Genomic DNA, 17571 nt, shown 5'->3' on the forward strand with positions numbered 1-17571 from the left:
TCGAGTTTACCTGGTGATATCCTTATGCGCGACGCGATCGCGAAAACAGCAAACAATTAACACCACGCCGATGTTGTTCACAGGACAGCAAGAGTCAACGATCGGGAGACTCGTCGTTATCTTTCCCCTCGCACGTTTTATTTCTCCGGTTTCAGCGTTTTTGCTTCACAACTACAGCGAGCAGTTTACTTTGTACAGCGCCACCTCTGGCCAAGTGCCACAGCCTACAGCCAGATCAACTTGTGACACACATCTGAGGCAGTTCCTGGTGTCTGCTGTAATCACACACAGCCCTCCGTGTCGTCTTACCAGAGTCACTGTGTTTTGCGTCTTAACCAGTTTTCTCTTTAAATGTGACGTGGTGTTTGTGAGGAAAACACCGGGAGCTGGAGGTTTAGCCTGGCCGCACAGAAGATCGGCATGTCCGCTTCTGCTTCAGCTCTCTTCGCCGTTTAAGAAGCTGCTGGTCCGGCTGACGATCCACGGCGAGCTCGGTGGCTTAAAGACTTCCTCCAACGTGTTGCAGACTCTCTAAAAGAAATCGTGATGGATTTAACACCGTTAATATGATGTCGGTTAGGTCTGGTCAGCTACCCACAGTGCAGACAGCACGTCCACCCACAGAGACACGCTGGCTACACTCCAGTGTACAGTCGCCATGTTTCCAGTTTTCCTGTAGTCGTATCCAGGCCTCAAACACAAGCTCCTTATTCCTCTCCGTCTCTGTCTCCGCTCCATGTTCACTCCAAACAGTTTGTAGCTGCTTTGACAAACACACACAGCTGCTTTGTGAAGGATCACACACAAAAACAAACATTTTATCGTCGAATAATCCGGAGACCGAGGAAACCGCGCTCAACGACGTCCAGAAGCAACCGCGACAAAAAAAAAAAAGGTCCAAATCCAGAATTAAACCTAGTTTATCTGCAGGTACTCCTTCAAAGTCGTCCGGACACCACAGTTACACTTACTGAGTTATAGTACCGTCAGAATAACGATAATATCAAGACCGCGTCAAACGACAGGAGCGGAGACTTGTCCACGGAAGGATCAGGATGCGGTTTAAGTCACGTGATACACCGACGCGAGATCTGGTGTCGTGTTTAACTGTCAGCTTTTCCGGGCTAGTTATTCATGTATTTGTTTACAATATTTACTACATACAGTTGTGTATGTGGTAACATCTGTATAAATGCATGTTAACAGTAAAAGATGTGAGATTTGTCTGAACATTTACACAGAGCTGTTGAACTGAACGCATTTATCCAGTTTAACTTCAGCTCCACTGGAAAAACACCGACAAAACTTTAATTCTCTAATTATGTAATATCCGGTCAAACGGCATTAAAATAACCGAATATACAGACTGTGAGTAAAGTTATGTCCTGCTAACAGGAGGACTTTGCACTTCCTGTAAACAAATGATTAAAAAACACGCATAGAGAACAACTGAATGGGATAAGCAGAAAAAATGAATGGTTACATGGATGGAAGGAAGAAAATGTCAGCTAACATAATTTTATTAATACACATTGTTGAACATAAGAACATAAATTATTATATTTATTACAAAGGATCTATTTGAATTCCAGACTGAAAAAAACAAAAAAAAACAGTAACTGTTCAAAAGTGTGTTTGCAAAAAGCTGATGGCATTTTTGTAAAATCCATTAAAAATACTTTGACCTTTAACCTCTCTGCTTTGTGTTGTTTCCTCTTTCAGACCAGAAAAACATCACAGCTGAGTCTGGACAGAACGTCACTCTGACGTGTCGAGCTCCAAGCACCATCAATGATCTTGCAGAGTGGAGCCGAGCTGACCTGGGAGATTAATATGTCCTTTTGTACCGGGATGAGCACATTGTTCAAGACAACCAGCATCACTCGTTTAAGAACAGAGTCGATCTGCAGGACAGTCAGATGAAGGATGGAGACGTGTCTTTGATTCTGAACAATGTGACGACTGCTGACACTGGAACATACCAGTGTCGTGTCCGCTTGGATGAAACATGGAAGCTCATCAGCATCATCTACCTGAGTGTTGATCCTCCAGGTGAGCGAGCTTCCATTACAATAACTGGCCTGCGTTACTTTTGTAGGGGATTACTTTGCCAGTAACTCATTCTTCTGAGCCACCACTGCCACCTACTGGCGGAAATCAACATCGCACCACTTAAGGTGGCAGCAAATGAGCTTTTCCCTCTGTGCTATAAACTATCATCACAACAAAGGCAAAAAAAAAAAAGATGATTTTGAGGGGGGGGGGGGGGCTGCTGTAAAGGTGAACAGTTATACTTAGACATCTGTAACCTCTCTGCTCTGTGTTGTTTTCTCTTTCAGGGCACAAAAGCATCACAGCTGAGTCTGGACAGGACGTCACTCTGACATGTGGAGCTCCAAACAACAACATCATAGTGGTAGAGTGGAGCAGAGCTGACCTGCAGCCAGATTATGTCCTCTTGTACCGGGATGATCTGTTTGTTCCAGACAACCAGCATCCATCTTTTAAGAACCGGGTGGATCTGCAGGACAGACAGATGAAGGATGGAGACGTGTCTTTGATTCTGAACAATGTGAGGACTGATGATAGTGGAACATACGAGTGTCGTGTCTTCGTGGGAGAAATACGCTCATGGAAACCCATCAGCATCATCTACCTTCATGTTGATCCTCCAGGTGAGTGAGCAGAGTTGAGTGTGTGTGTGATCAGAGGTGAAGCTGCTTCCTGGTTGTTGATGTTTGTTTCTAAAGATGTTGTTGATGAGACTTTGTAGAAAGCAGCTGGTCTGAGTGATGTGATCAGAGTGCAGTAGATAATGTCTGACAGCAGTTTGAAGAGGAAATGGATTCTGTTCTGTTCTTCACTCATCACCTACCTGACAGCTGACACCTCACACCTGTTTCTCACCTACAGGTCAGACAGGAGGACACACAGAGGATGGAGGGAAGGAGGATGGAGGGAAGGAGGATGGAGGGAAGGAGGATGAAGTTGGTAGAAGACATCATGATGGACTGATAGTTTCTGCTTTGTTACTTGTTGTGGTCGCTGTTGTATTCTTTAAAAAACAGAAGAAGGATCCTCCTCTTCATCCTCCTCCTGATGAAGAAGCAAATGAAGAGATGGTCTGAAACAAAGCACCATGACACGAGAGAGAGCACATTAAAACCAGTTAAAACTGGTTACCTATAAAAATTAGATAAAAAGATAGATTGAGTAAAGTAGAGTTTAATATCAGAACCTGTTTGTGTTACATTTCATTACCCCAGATGGTAACAGCTCCACCATCTGATAATCTTGGTTTTTTGTTTACGGTTTAAGATTTATGCAAAGCAAAGTGTCAGAGAAGTGTTTTGATCCTGTGGATCACTGCAGATGTTTAGAGACATTGATTGAGACTCTGAGAGTTTTTAACTGGATTAAATTGCACAGATGGAGGATTCTTTGTACGTGTTGATCAATCTTCATCCAGGAGCTACAAACTGAGCCATGGCGCTCCACAGGTCAGATCTGGGACCAGTGCTTTTAACATTTACAGGCTGTAACTTTGTGATGTCATCAGGAGACACAGAATCAGTACACATGATTAAACTGATGATCCACAACTTTATGTTGCTGTGTCTCCTGATGACACAGAGCCAATCAGATCTCTCTGCATCTTACATATTAAATCCTGGATGGCAGCAAACTTCCTCCAACTCACTCAGGATGTGGAGACACTGACTCCTCCTTTCATCTCCTGCAGGGTTGATTACTGCAGTGCTCGTCTTTTTAGTTTTTCAAAGAAACACTTGTCACTGCAGCTGCTTTAAAAATCAACTCCACAGCCTTAATTACACCAATGCTATCGTCTCTGCAGTCAGAGTCCTCTTTAAGATCCTTTTACTGGTTTTTAACACTCAGCAGTTCAGGACCTTCTCATCTTTCAGATTTACTTTTATGCTACGAGCACTTCAGAGCCCTCAAGACAGGAGACTGTTGACCATCTTTTATTTATCATGCTGCACTTTATTGTATTTTACTTTTGATGTATTTACTATTTTCTTTGTTTATTCCCTTTTCATTATATTCTTAGTAGCCTTGTTATGTTATTTATCATTTCTTTTTAATCTCCAGTGTTTCTGTATGATGAGTGTCTGATGTCTGAGTGTGGGAGTGGGGAAGGAGGGGTGATGAGAAGGTGTAATGAAGGTGATGTATGTGTATTTGTTTCTGCTTTTAATGAGTACATCATTTTGAGTGTCTTCTTTACTTTATGAGAAGTACTATGTAAATAAATTTTTGAGATATATACTAAGATTAAGCCTGGAGGCATTTATACACCAAACAAAACACGAACTTAGACCTTGCCCTGTAACATACATACATAACAAACATGTTGTGTTTTGGGTAAAATTCGTGCTGGATTTAAACCCAGGACCTTGTTGCTGTGAGGCACCAGTGCCATCACCCAGTGGTGAGAAAGCCTGAAAACCAGCACGTGTTCCCTCAGTCCTAAAGAGAAAATGTTTTACATTTAGTCTGATTTGTTGTTCTTCTCCTCCATCATCAGTGATCAGTAGTCTTATCCAAGTAACTACAGGATTAACTCTGGTTTTACTTTATTAAGATGGTTCACTTCTCATTCCCAGTTTACGCTTCAGTGGGAAATCTCTGCTGATTACTGTGATTGAAATGTTCACCAGGTGTTGGTAACAACATCCAATCCACACATGCAAAGCAATCACACCATGGATGTGCATAAATCATGTGCAATAATAAGAAATGTCACAGGAAAAAGTATCGAGCACGTTTATTGAAATGTTTTTAATCCTTTGAACAAAAACAAAAAAAACATGTGGGTCAAACTCAGTCACTCAGTTTAAATGTTCTTCTGTGTTTCAGTGTTTCAGTGTTTGTAAGTGTAGATGGACTTCATCTAAAAGCAGACAGACATGAGGAAAGTTTCTCAGGTATCTGAAAGCTGCTTCCATCAGGACCCCGTGAGCTCCAGATGTGGCCTCAGAATTTCATCTTCTTTTGTTTTTGTGGCCCACATTGGCTGTGATATAGACATCAGTGTGGATTGTACGATGATGTTGTGACTGATCGATGAGAAACAGGACTTAAAGTGTGTACTGTACATATTTGTAGGCTGAACCTCATCCACAGAGCACTGAGGTGTGAGTCAGTAACTGAGAGTCAAAGCTGTCTGCACTCTGAGAGGATGATGACTGTACAATTACTTTTTCTGTGGGTTCATTGGAGCTGAAGTTCAGTACAAACTAACCACCTTTGAGATGAAACAGCAGTTACATCATGGACAAATCTGCAGGTGCTGTGTGATAATGTCATGTCCACATGAACCAAAACATCAGAGGAATGTTTGCAGCATCTTGTTGAATCTGCTGTGAAGAATTAAAGCAGCTCTGAAAGTAAAAAAGACCAAATTCAGTACTAGGAAGGTGTACCTAATAATGTGGCCAGTGAGTGTATATGATTGTAATGAAATAAAACTTGTGAACTTGTTTGTATGTTTTTGTGGTGTTCAGTGTCAGTGAAAACGTGTGACAGATTTTCTTGTAAAGAGCTGAGCACTCCTGATCCTGTGTGAAGTGGAAACATTAAACCTTCAGTGCTGCAGACTCAGAGGTGGGCAGCCTGTTGTTGCACTTTAATGTCAGTAGATGGCAGCACAGACCACTTCATCTTGGCTGCATCAAATTACAAACTCACTTCCTCATTAAAGAATAAAACTTGAAAAAAAAAAATAATGCCTTTAAAATGAATACCACCTAAACTATCGTCTGCTTTGAGTTGACGTCACACCTGTTACCTGTCACGCTGTCATATTTCTGGTAGCAGTGGTCACTTCTGGTGAAAACAACCCACCTGCAGCCCTGACTGCTGCCAGAGCTGCAACAAGCATCAGTAAACGTTTTACAGTCTCATGAATTTGGTGGTTGGTAAAAGCTGCTCAGAGACACACACGTTGTTTTACATGTGAGCGACATCCTGATTTCAAATCTGTGGGTCAGTGAAGAGAATCACTGATGACATGCACAGTGGAGGGTGCTCTAACATAAACGTGTGACTGTGTGTTTCACTCAGAAAGTAAAATCCGACACATTGTAGATGAAGGCTGTTTATTAATGGAGTAAATGATCTCCATCATGTTACAAAACACATTTGTACCTGTGAAAAATAGTGAAAAATATACATTTATGAGACATTAATCTTATAAATCTTACAAACCATCTATAAATGTGTTAATATTCAGATTTTAAATGTTTATTTTTCTGTTCATTGTCTCTCACAGTGACACAGACAGCTGTGACATCAAACGGTGATTCATTCCTCTGTGAACTTTAAATAAACACAATAAAGAGATTGTATTTGACTCCTTCTTTCACTTCAGTCTGACTTTATGAAAACCTGCTGCTGAGCACTTTAGTTATAAAGCAGAGGTTAAATGGTGATAATAAGTCAGTAATAATGCAATAAGAGCCATCCTGTAGATGCAGACTGAGTTTAGTCCAAGGATATAAAATGTGTTACCATCAACCTTGTAACTGTCTGATAATCAGACGTCTCTGATTAGTTATTGACTTATTTGAGTGATTTCCTTTCTGACAACGATCGTCCGAGTCTCCAGGACGTCTCAGGGAGCTGCTGTGTGGACCAGTTAGAGAGCAGCAGCTGGATTCCAGTGGTTGGACTGGTGGACGACATTTGGCTCTGGTAGAAACTCTGCACACACAAACACACAGGAGGAAAAGAGAATCACAAAGCAGAGCCTCTCTGTTCTCTTTATATACAGCAACTACCGCCCCTCCCCATTTCTCTCTCTCCCTCCTGCTCCGTTCCCTTTGCTACTGCAGGTGTAACTACCGCCCCTCCCCCCTTTCTCTCTCTCCCCCTCCTGCTGTAACTACCGCCCCTCCCCCCTTTCACTCTCTGACTCCTGCTCTGTTCCTGCCCTACTGACAGTGCAACTACCGCCCTCCCCCCTTTCTCTCTCTAACTCCTGCTCTTTTCCTGCCCTACTGCAAGTGTAACTACCGCCCCTCCCCCCTTTCTCTCTCTCCCCCTCCTGCTGTAACTACCGCCCCTCCCCTCTTTCTCTCTCTGACTCCTGCTCTGTTCTTTTCTCTACTGCGAGTGTAATTACCGCCCATCCCCCCTTTCTCTCTCTCCCCCTCCTGCTGTAACTACCGCCCCTCCCCTCTTTCTCTCTCTAACTCCTGCTCTGTTCCTGCCCTACTGAGAGTGCAACTACCGCCCATCCCCCTTTCTCTCTCTCCCTCCTGCTGTAACTACCGCCCCTCCACCCTTTCTCTCTCTCCCTTCTGCTCTGTTCCTGCCCTACTGCGAGTGTAACTACCACCCTTCCCCCTTTCTCTCTCTGACTCCTAATCTTTTCCCTTCGCTACTGCGAGTGTAACTACCGCCCCTCCCCTCTTTCTCTCTCTGACTCCTGCTCTGTTCCCTTCGCTACTGCGAGTGCAACTGCCACCCCTCCCCCCTTTCGCTCTCTCCCTCCTGCTCTGTTCCCTTTGCTACTGCAAGTGCAACTGCCACCCCTCCCCCCTTTCTCTCTCTCCCTCCTGCTCTGTTCCCTTTGCTACTGCAAGTGTAACTACCGCCCATCCCCCTTTCATCTCTCCCTCCTGCTGTAACTGCCGCCCCTCCCCCCTTTCTCTCTCTAACTCCTGCTCTGTTCCTGCCCTACTGAGAGTGCAACTACCGCCCATCCCCCTTTCTCTCTCTCCCTCCTGCTATAACTACCGCCCCTCCCCCCTTTCACTCTCTAACTCCTGCTCTGTTCCTGCCCTACTGTGAGTGGAACTACCGCCCCTCCCCCCTTTCTCTCTCTGACTCCTGCTCTTTTCCAATCGCTACTGCGAGTGTAACTACCGCCCCTCTCCCCTTTCTCTCTCTGACTCCTGCTCTGTTCCTGCCCTACTGCAAGTGTAAATACCGCCCCTCCCCTCTTTCTCTCTCTCCCTTCTGCTCTGTTCCTGCCCTACTGCGAGTGTAACTACCGCCCCTCCCCTTTTTCTCTCTCTGACTCCTGCTGTTTTCCTGCCCTACTGCAAGTGTAACTACCGCCCCTCCCCCCTTTCTCTCTCTGACTCCTGCTGTTTTCCTGCCCTACTGCAAGTGTAACTACCGCCCCTCCCCCCTTTCTCTCTCTCCCCCTCCTGCTGTAACTACCGCCCCTCCCCTCTTTCTCTCTCTGACTCCTGCTCTGTTCTTTTCGCTACTGCGAGTGTAACTACCGCCCCTCCCCCCTTTCTCTCTCTGACTCCTGCTGTTTTCCTGCCCTACTGCAAGTGTAACTACCGCCCCTCCCCCCTTTCTCTCTCTCCCCCTCCTGCTGTAACTACCGCCCCTCCCCTCTTTCTCTCTCTAACTCCTGCTCTGTTCCTGCCCTACTGAGAGTGCAACTACCGCCCATCCCCCTTTCTCTCTCTCCCTCCTGCTGTAACTACCGCCCCTCCACCCTTTCTCTCTCTAACTCCTGCTCTGTTCCTGCCCTACTGAGAGTGCAACTACCGCCCATCCCCCTTTCTCTCTCTCCCTACTGCAGTAACTACCGCCCCTCCACCCTTTCTCTCTCTCCCTTCTGCTCTGTTCCTGCCCTACTGCGAGTGTAACTACCACCCTTCCCCCTTTCTCTCTCTGACTCCTAATCTTTTCCCTTCGCTACTGCGAGTGTAACTACCGCCCCTCCCCTCTTTCTCTCTCTGACTCCTGCTCTGTTCCTTTCCCTACTGCAAGTGTAAATACCGCCCTTCCCCCTTCCTCTCTCTGACTCCTGCTCTGTTCCCTTTGCAACTGCGAGAGTAACTACCGCCCCTACCCCTTTCTCTCTCTAACTCCTGCTCTGTTCCTGCCCTACTGCAAGTGTAAATACCGCCCTTCCCCCTTTCTCTCTCTGACTCCTGCTCTGTTCCCTTTGCAACTGCGAGAGTAACTACCGCCCCTCCCCTTTCTCTCTCTGACTCCTGCTGTTTTCCTGCCCTACTGCAAGTGTAACTACCGCCCCTCCCCCCTTTCTCTCTCTCCCCCTCCTGCTGTAACTACCGCCCCTCCCCTCTTTCTCTCTCTGACTCCTGCTCTGTTCTTTTCGCTACTGCGAGTGTAATTACCGCCCATCCCCCCTTTCTCTCTCTCCCCCTCCTGCTGTAACTACCGCCCCTCCCCTCTTTCTCTCTCTAACTCCTGCTCTGTTCCTGCCCTACTGAGAGTGCAACTACTGCCCATCCCCCTTTCTCTCTCTCCCTCCTGCTGTAACTACCGCCCCTCCACCCTTTCTCTCTCTAACTCCTGCTCTGTTCCTGCCGTACTGAGAGTGCAACTACCGCCCATCCCCCTTTCTCTCTCTCCCTACTGCAGTAACTACCGCCCCTCCACCCTTTCTCTCTCTCCCTTCTGCTCTGTTCCTGCCCTACTGCGAGTGTAACTACCACCCTTCCCCCTTTCTCTCTCTGACTCCTAATCTTTTCCCTTCGCTACTGCGAGTGTAACTACCGCCCCTCCCCTCTTTCTCTCTCTGACTCCTGCTCTGTTCCTTTCCCTACTGCAAGTGTAAATACCGCCCTTCCCCCTTCCTCTCTCTGACTCCTGCTCTGTTCCCTTTGCAACTGCGAGAGTAACTACCGCCCCTACCCCTTTCTCTCTCTAACTCCTGCTCTGTTCCTGCCCTACTGCAAGTGTAAATACCGCCCTTCCCCCTTCCTCTCTCTGACTCCTGCTCTGTTCCCTTTGCAACTGCGAGAGTAACTACCGCCCCTCCCCTTTCTCTCTCTAACTCCTGCTCTGTTCCTGCCCTACTGCAAGTGTAAATACCGCCCTTCCCCCTTTCTCTCTCTGACTCCTGCTCTGTTCCCTTCGCTACTGCGAGTGCAACTGCCACCCCTCCCCCCTTTCTCTCTCTCCCTCCTGCTCTGTTCCCTTTGCTACTGCAAGTGCAACTACCGCCCATCCCCCTTTCTCTCTCTCCCTCCTGCTGTAACTGCCGCCCCTCCCCCCTTTCTCTCTCTAACTCCTGCTCTGTTCCTGCTAGACTTGTAGTCAAGACCGCCTAATCCGAGACCAAGACAAGACCAAGACCAGAGGGTATCGAGACCAAGACCAAGACCAAGACCAAGACCAGAGGGTATCGAGACCAAGACCAAGACCGAGACCAAGTTGAGACGAGACCGAGACCAAGACCGAGACAAAAAAAGTCTTTAAACTGCAGCCAGATGCTGCTTCGTTTACGGGTCTCGGGCATATTTATGTGTTTTTGCTTTCGCACAGCCCTCCTCACCGCTGTCTACTGTCTCACTCACTCACTGAGAGGACAGACACATGCTCCACTTGACTGTTGCGTCTCTCACCCTCTCTGTTTTTCACTTAATTATATTATCCTATATCCTCGCATGTGATTGGCCACAATATGGACGGATTGGAGCGTAGCTGAGCCACTGTGTGAGAGCTGAGCAGCCAAAGGAAATTAAGTGAGGGTAGAAATGACTGAAAGATTATTAGGCTCTGTTTTGAGCTTTGTTCAAAAAAGAATGACTTCATATATATATATATATATATATATATATATACACAGGACACCTTAAACGAGTTTTTTAATTAAGCAGCAAGGCAGAACAAAGTCGGGCCTGTATCAAGACACAGGGACTAAACCCCAATTCAACCAGACCCAGAACTGATCCAGAATTAAAACAGGACTACAACAGTAACCAAGACAGAACCAGAATTAGAACTAGATGATAGCAGCACTAAAAATCATCTTAGACCTGCACTACACTTATTTTTTAATTCTACCAAAGTACACTATTTAGATTCTGAAAAGTTTATATAATTATTTAGCCTTGTTGAGCAAACAAGCCTGCATAACTTAATAAATATAGAATTTTAAAAGTAACAAACGCTATCTAAAAAGATACAATAGGTACGAGATACATGTTCTGATAGGTTTTTGGCAAACAACCATTTGACTAACATGTGTGTCTCACCTGCTCTTGTTCCATCTCTGTTCTGTCGTCATTTTCGTCATCTCTCTCCCTCTCTGTTCCTCTCTCTCCCTCTTTGTGCTGACAATCAAGCCAAACACAAATATACAATGGAAACCAGATATTTACATACTCTTCAGATAAAAACACAAACACTTTTTAATTGTAACATCAAATCAGACTAAATGTTTCTTTTTTTAGATTGATAAATATAAAAAGCATATTTGTTAACTTTAAGAGTAAAGAGAGAAACTGTCTGTATTTCTTAAGTGTAAATGGCACCAAATTGTATTCAAAATTGAGCCACACTTATGGAGCTCCACAATTCTTTTCCAGAATTCTTTTCCAGGTGTTTTGGTTGACATCTCTTGATTTTTCAAAGAAACTTTCCCATTTCAAAGAAACAGGCTCTGTGTTTTGCCTCATATGCATCCACAGCTGTGCCACCAATTTACCCACATGGACTCTACTAACCAATCAGAAGCTTCTTAAGCTCAGAATGGAATCATCTGGAGTTTTCTTAATTAATCTTAATTAACAATAAACTTAGTGTATATGTACTCCTACATTTGATGAAAGTGATTAAAATAGAAGCTCTGTCTCTCTTTATTCTGACATTTAACTAATTCAAAAGATATTTCAATATTTATTTATCTAAAACAAAACAAGTTTACTCTAAATTGATGTTGTACAGTAAAAAAAGAAAAAGTTTTTATTTTTTTTCCCTAGAGTGTATGTAAATATCTGGTTTAAACTGTGAATATACTGCTGTATTGAAATTCCTCTTGTTTCGCATAGAAATATACTGAACAACATACAAAGCATAATATATAAAATAACATCTACCTGAGTTTTTTCTTTGAAAGAAGCTCCTTATGTCCATTCTTGTATATCAGTACATTACTGAAACCGATTTATTTAGCCGTGGAGGGAAACAACTGAAAATATGAAATAAACACACATGTAAGCTAAGACTCTCTAAAGAAACAGCATTGTTGTTGTTCGGCTTTTCATTTGTTGATTCACTTGAAGAGCAAGTAACGTAATATGGGTCAAGTGATCAGTTTGATATCAATCTTTCGTGATTCACCGTCATATTTACATTATTTGTACAGTACGAATGATTTGCTTTGGCACCTGCTCAAACTTCAGTTCTCCTCTGTCTGCCTGGCTGCGTTTCTCCAACAGCGCACTCGCAGGCAGCAGCTGTCCCCGCCCCCTCGCTCAGTCGCTCAGTGTCTGAGCTCGGATCATACCAATATTAGGGGGAATTTACGCACAGTCGTAAATTCCCACAGTGTGCACTATGTGCTTCGAATATTGTGTGTAGTTTTTGTTTTATACAGTTGTCAGTCAGGCATCTTACTATGAAACAAATTACAGTCTAAAAGACCCCGGGCTTCTGAAAAAACAACCCGGGCTTAAGCCCAGTAAGCCCCCCCACCCACCCACCCCCCGCTCCGCCACTGGTTGCAGGCACCGATTTCTAAATGTGTTTGTCAAATAGAAATGAGTTTGTTATTGAAAACACTGAAAATCTTTTCTCTGTTAATTTGCCTGTTAAATCAAAGTTAAAGTGAATTACAAAATTACAAATTTTAGTTTTTATTGCAGTTTTAGAAAGTTTTCCAATGTTTTTGGAAATGGGGTTTGTAAAATATAGACTATTATTAATGTCTACATATATTTCCATGTATTCATGTTAGATAGACAGAAGTTCCATAGAAAAAAGCAAAGAAAAAAGCGCTTGTATAAATGTGTATAAAGTGCTTTAAATGCTCAGGTAGAGTAAAAAAGCAATAAGAACCAGTTCAGTTACCTTTTAACAATCTTATCCTTGTTACATCAGAGTGGCTTCTTGCACATAAGGCTAAGAAAAATGAAACAGAAAAAAATGTACATTTTCAGTGTACATTTTAAAGCTGACCAAAAAAACTGTCAATAAAGAAGAGTGAAGGGTTGATGGAATCAGACCAAACACAAAATTAAAGCTTAATTTGCAGCCGGTCAGAAGTTTGCTGTTCACTGCTCTTTCTTTGTTTTCTGATCTTTTATAAATTAATATTTTTAAGACGGAAAATCAAAAAATATGTCAGGCTGCCAAAGAGCTGTGGAAAAAGAAGCACTTCCTGTTTCATGCTGCAGGAGAGATTTCTCCAAACTAACACTTCTCCATTTTGTCTTCACTTCTATTTTGTGTTGACTCTACACTTCAATGCAGTAAATTTATATATATATATATATATATATACTTCAGTGTTTTTTTAACTGACATTAGAAACGACTGTGATTATTTTCCTGTGCTGAGCCACTACAAACACTTTTAAGTCTCCCCACCTGCTGAATCCACTTTAACCTGACTGTACACATTTTACTGTTTACAGGCAAAGTCACCCTCTACAATGTGGACAACAGATAACATATATATATATATTATAAAAAACATCCTGTTTTCCTCTGCTCATGTTCTACTTCACTGATTCAAACTAAGGATTTAACATTTAGACTGAAAGGGTTTGTTAGAAATCCAGAAATTTATGTGTTGGACTTTCTGATGTTTCTGAGTGTTTTTCTCTAATATTCTTATATTTTTAAACAGACTGTAGTGAACATGATTTATGAATGAGTTATAAATAAAATGAAGAAATGAGCTGTTGTTGAAGTACCTTTATGACACTGTAATTGTTCCACATTGCAATCAAATCAGTCCTTTATGGTGACTTAAATATCCTCATATGACAGTAATGTTATATTTCTTACAACTTCTCCCGCCATCGTGGCCACATCTCTTTTTAAAAGGACATTTTTAATATAAATGACACTTTTACCCAGATAAATAAAGGAAATACATCAGTTGCTATCATTCATGAGAGAAATATTTGACCAATTTGTTGACACATTATAGATAACAAGACCCTTTTAACCCTCATAATGTCCTCCCGATTGCCATACATCTTTTGTCCTCTGGATCAAAAACGACCCACCTCATTTAGGGTTTTTTTTTTAAAAGTACATACACCTTTAGTTTTACTTAAAACCATCACATTACCACAAAATTTCCCCTTCATTTTGCAATTAAGGACCACCAGACCTTGTTTACATAAAAATATACCCTGGTTTGTTTGTTTTGTTTTGTTTTCGAGTGAAAATAAAATGTGGGGTCATTTTTGACCCCACAACACGAGAAAGTTTGGCGCAAAATATTTTGACTGAAAGCTAAAGCAACCTGCACGTGCAGTTTCCGTATTGATGACGCAAGTTCCTTCAAAATAAAGTTTTGCCTCGTCAGTCAGCAGGAAGTTATCCAAGGCTTAATTTTACTTAACTTTACTCTGAAAGCAGACATCGGTATTATTTCCGGTTAGTCCGGGAATCTTGATTTTCTCCTCCTTCGTCCACTGTGGGACCTCACAGTCCCACCGACGGTTTTAACAGCAGGTCGCTGACACATCTGCCAACCAGTTCGGGCTTTGGCAACAACTTTAAAGTCAAATCAATTTTTCAGGAACTTTTTTTTCTGCGAACTTTAAAAACACTGATCTCAGCACCCACAGAACTACAAGTAATGGACCTGACATCAGTCTGCTGCTCTGTGATTTTCACCTGCCTTCTCTCGGCTGTCTCTTCAAGTGAGTTCAACTGATTTTAACTGATTTTTTGTTTTTTGCACGGTAACTACACACTCATAACACACTGCGATCCACGGTAGCTACACACTGACAACACACTGAGGTGGCAGAGATAGATCAGTGGGGTGCTTGTGCTATGATCGGAAGGTCGGGGCTTCACCGACCCTGAGGTATCCCTGAGTAAGGTACCGTCTGTACACACTGCTCCCGGGGCGCTGGACTGGTGGCTGCTCGCTGCTTCACTGACTGAATGTGTTAAATGCAGCGGACTAATTTCCGACAGGATTAATAAAGTACACATTACATTACACTGACAACACACGTTATACTTGATTATCACAGCGACTCTTCCACTGCTCTTCTCTCTGTGTAAACTACGTGAGCAGCCTGCTGTCACTGTGAGCAGGACACAAATGTGTGAAACAAACTCCACATCTGTGCTGATGTTCGCTCAGTGTTGTACTTACTCTGAAGAGATTTAAAAGTCCCGCACGGAGAAAATGTGACGCCAGAGAAGGGGGCGGGGTTTTCCGGAACCTTCTAAAGCAGAGCAGAGGCCTGGTCCTCTCCCGGTCCTACTTCTTCTAAGCCGTCTGGATATCCTCGTTAAACTTTCTAACAATGCAAAGTTTGCGCTCGGAAGTTGTTTCTACCATCTCTTTAAGGACGGAGGTAAAACGAAACTTTATAAACTAGAAAATCCGCCAAAAGAAGGAGCGAGTAAACGCAACGCTGTCACAAACGAGCCCGAGGTTTTCCTGCTAGTCTTAAAAAAGGGTTGTACTTCCTGTCCCAGTGAGCAGGAGGAAACTGTCTGCTTCATATTTACATGTTAATGATCATTAATGCTGAAGCCGTGTGGGTATCAGTTATGGACCCCTCGTGTGTTTTTTCCCACCAGGATCAGGATTTCCTGACCTCTTCCATACATACATGCCAATGATTTGAACTAAAATTGTACAATTTTAGTTCATGACTTTTTTTAACCTCTCTGCTCTGTGTCGTTTCCTCTTTCAGACCAGAAAACCATCACAGCCGAGTCTGGACAGAACGTCACTCTCCCATGCCAAGCTCCAAACAACAACACCGCCATTGTAAAATGGAGCAGAGCTGACCTGGAGACAGGAAATGTCATCTTGTACCGGGATGGTCACTTTAATTCAGATCACCAGCATCCATCTTTTAAGGGCCGGGTGGATCTGCAGGACAGACAGATGAAGGATGGAGACGTGTCTCTGATTCTGAACAATGTGACGATTAATGACACTGGAACATACGTGTGTCGTGTCCAGAGAGGAAAAAAGCGTGGGAAAGGAGCTGTTTTGAGGAGCAGCCCCATCAGCATCATCACCCTGAGAGTTGTTGATCCTCCAGGTGAGTGAGTAGAGTTGAGTGTGTGTGTGATCAGAGGTGAAGCTGCTTCCTGGTTGTTGATGTTTGTTTCTAAAGATGTTGTTGATGAGACTTTGTAGAAAGCAGCTGGTCTGAGTGATGTGATCAGAGTGCAGTAGATAATGTCTGACAGCAGTTTGAAGAGGAAATGGATTCTGTTCTGTTCTTCACTCATCACCTACCTGACAGCTGACACCTCACACCTGTTTCTCACCTGCAGGTCAGACAGGAGGACTCACAGAGGATGGAGGGGAGGAGGCTGGAGGAAAGAAGGATGGAGGGAAGGAGGCTGGAGGGAAGAAGGATGGAGGGAAGGAGGCTGGAGGGAAGGAGGCTGGAGGGAAGAAGGATGGAGGGAAGGAGGCTGGAGGGAAGGAGGCTGGAGGGAAGAAGGATGGAGGAAAGAAGGATGGAGGGAAGGAGGCTGGAGGGAAGAAGGATGGAGGGAAGGAGGCTGGAGGGAAGGAGGCTGGAGGGAAGAAGGATGGAGGGAAGGAGGATGGAAGGAAGGAGGCTGGAGGGAAGGAGGCTGGAGGGAAGAAGGATGGAGGGAAGGAGGATGGAGGGAAGAAGGATGGAGGGAAGAAGGATGGATGGAAGCTGCTTTGGAAGTCGTTGACAGTGGCAGCTAAAGTGATGAAGTTGCCTGTGCTGGTGGCTAGAGGGAGACAGTTGTTTAGGGAGTTGTTGGCGCTGGTGGCTAGAGGGAGCGAGTTGTTGACGGTGGTGGCTAAAGTGATGGAGTTGCTGGAGGTGGTGGATAGAGGGAGGGAGTTGCTTTGGGACTTGGTGGAGGTGGTGTTTAACCTTTTGGAGTTGGTGTTTTGATCTACAGAAAGCTTAAACCACAGAAGCAGGGTTCATACCAGCTTCCGTTTAAACTTGAGTCTGTTTTAAATGTTTCAGTTTTTTTCAGCTGATCTGAGCTTTAATCATGAAACCTAAACGCCTATTAATTAATTTGAAGTTGTATACAAATTGTCCAAAGAAGAAGTTGTACCTTTAGCTCCTCATTGTCTGTCCAGTCTGTGCTGTACTGCGCCCTCCGCTTAGCCTTGTCAGAGTCACGGGGGGCGCTGGAGCCTATCCCAGCTGTCTTAGGGCAAGAGACTGGGTACACCCTGGACAGGTCACCAGTCTGTCGCGGGTCTAACACAGAGACACAAAACCACTCGCACTAAAACCAATTAACCTAACTCTGTGGAAAGAAGCCTGAGGACTCGGGAGGACCTGCAAACTCCACACAGAAAGACCTCGACCTGATGGTGTCATCAGAGCCTTCTTGCTATGAGACAACAACCATCACGCTCCACACGTCTTAACTCTGTTACAGCACACTGTTTTTAATATATTTATTTCTAAAGAAGATTTTATGAGGGATGATTATTTATCTTGAATGATTATTTATTTTGTAAAAGTGAATTTTTCATCAGAATCTTTCTGAATTGTTGACTCGGTTCAGTTTTTAGAATTTTGTGGTTCTAATGTTTCTACTGTAAAGATAAAGTGCCTTTTGATATGGCTGTTGTTGTTTCCTGAATAAAACTGAAGCTGGA

At 43.9% G+C, this 17571-nt stretch overlaps 1 protein-coding gene across 2 annotated transcripts; it reads left to right on the plus strand.

Moving 5' to 3' along the window:
* The first annotated feature begins 1904 nt into the window (after window positions 1–1904).
* On the plus strand, window positions 1905–17555 carry LOC148103544 (junctional adhesion molecule-like). 2 transcript variants are annotated; one of them, XM_087838695.1, is made up of 5 exons: window positions 1905–2052; window positions 2340–2675; window positions 15641–15997; window positions 16236–16333; window positions 16586–17555. In XM_087838695.1, exons 1-5 carry the CDS (start codon window positions 1920–1922, stop codon window positions 16841–16843), a joined length of 1182 nt encoding a protein of 393 aa, XP_087694821.1. In that variant the 5' UTR covers window positions 1905–1919; the 3' UTR covers window positions 16844–17555. The 2 variants fall into 2 exon arrangements, 1 of the variants encoding a protein (XP_087694821.1); XR_015718571.1 differs by lacking the exons at window positions 1905–2052; window positions 2340–2675; window positions 16586–17555 and adding an exon at window positions 15162–15295 and having other exon boundaries at window positions 15641–16244.
* Window positions 17556–17571: the final 16 nt, after the last annotated feature.

This window comes from Neolamprologus brichardi, chromosome 3 (assembly GCF_056152115.1).
Source record: "Neolamprologus brichardi isolate AB-2024 chromosome 3, ASM5615211v1, whole genome shotgun sequence".
Classification (NCBI taxonomy): domain Eukaryota; kingdom Metazoa; phylum Chordata; class Actinopteri; order Cichliformes; family Cichlidae; genus Neolamprologus; species Neolamprologus brichardi.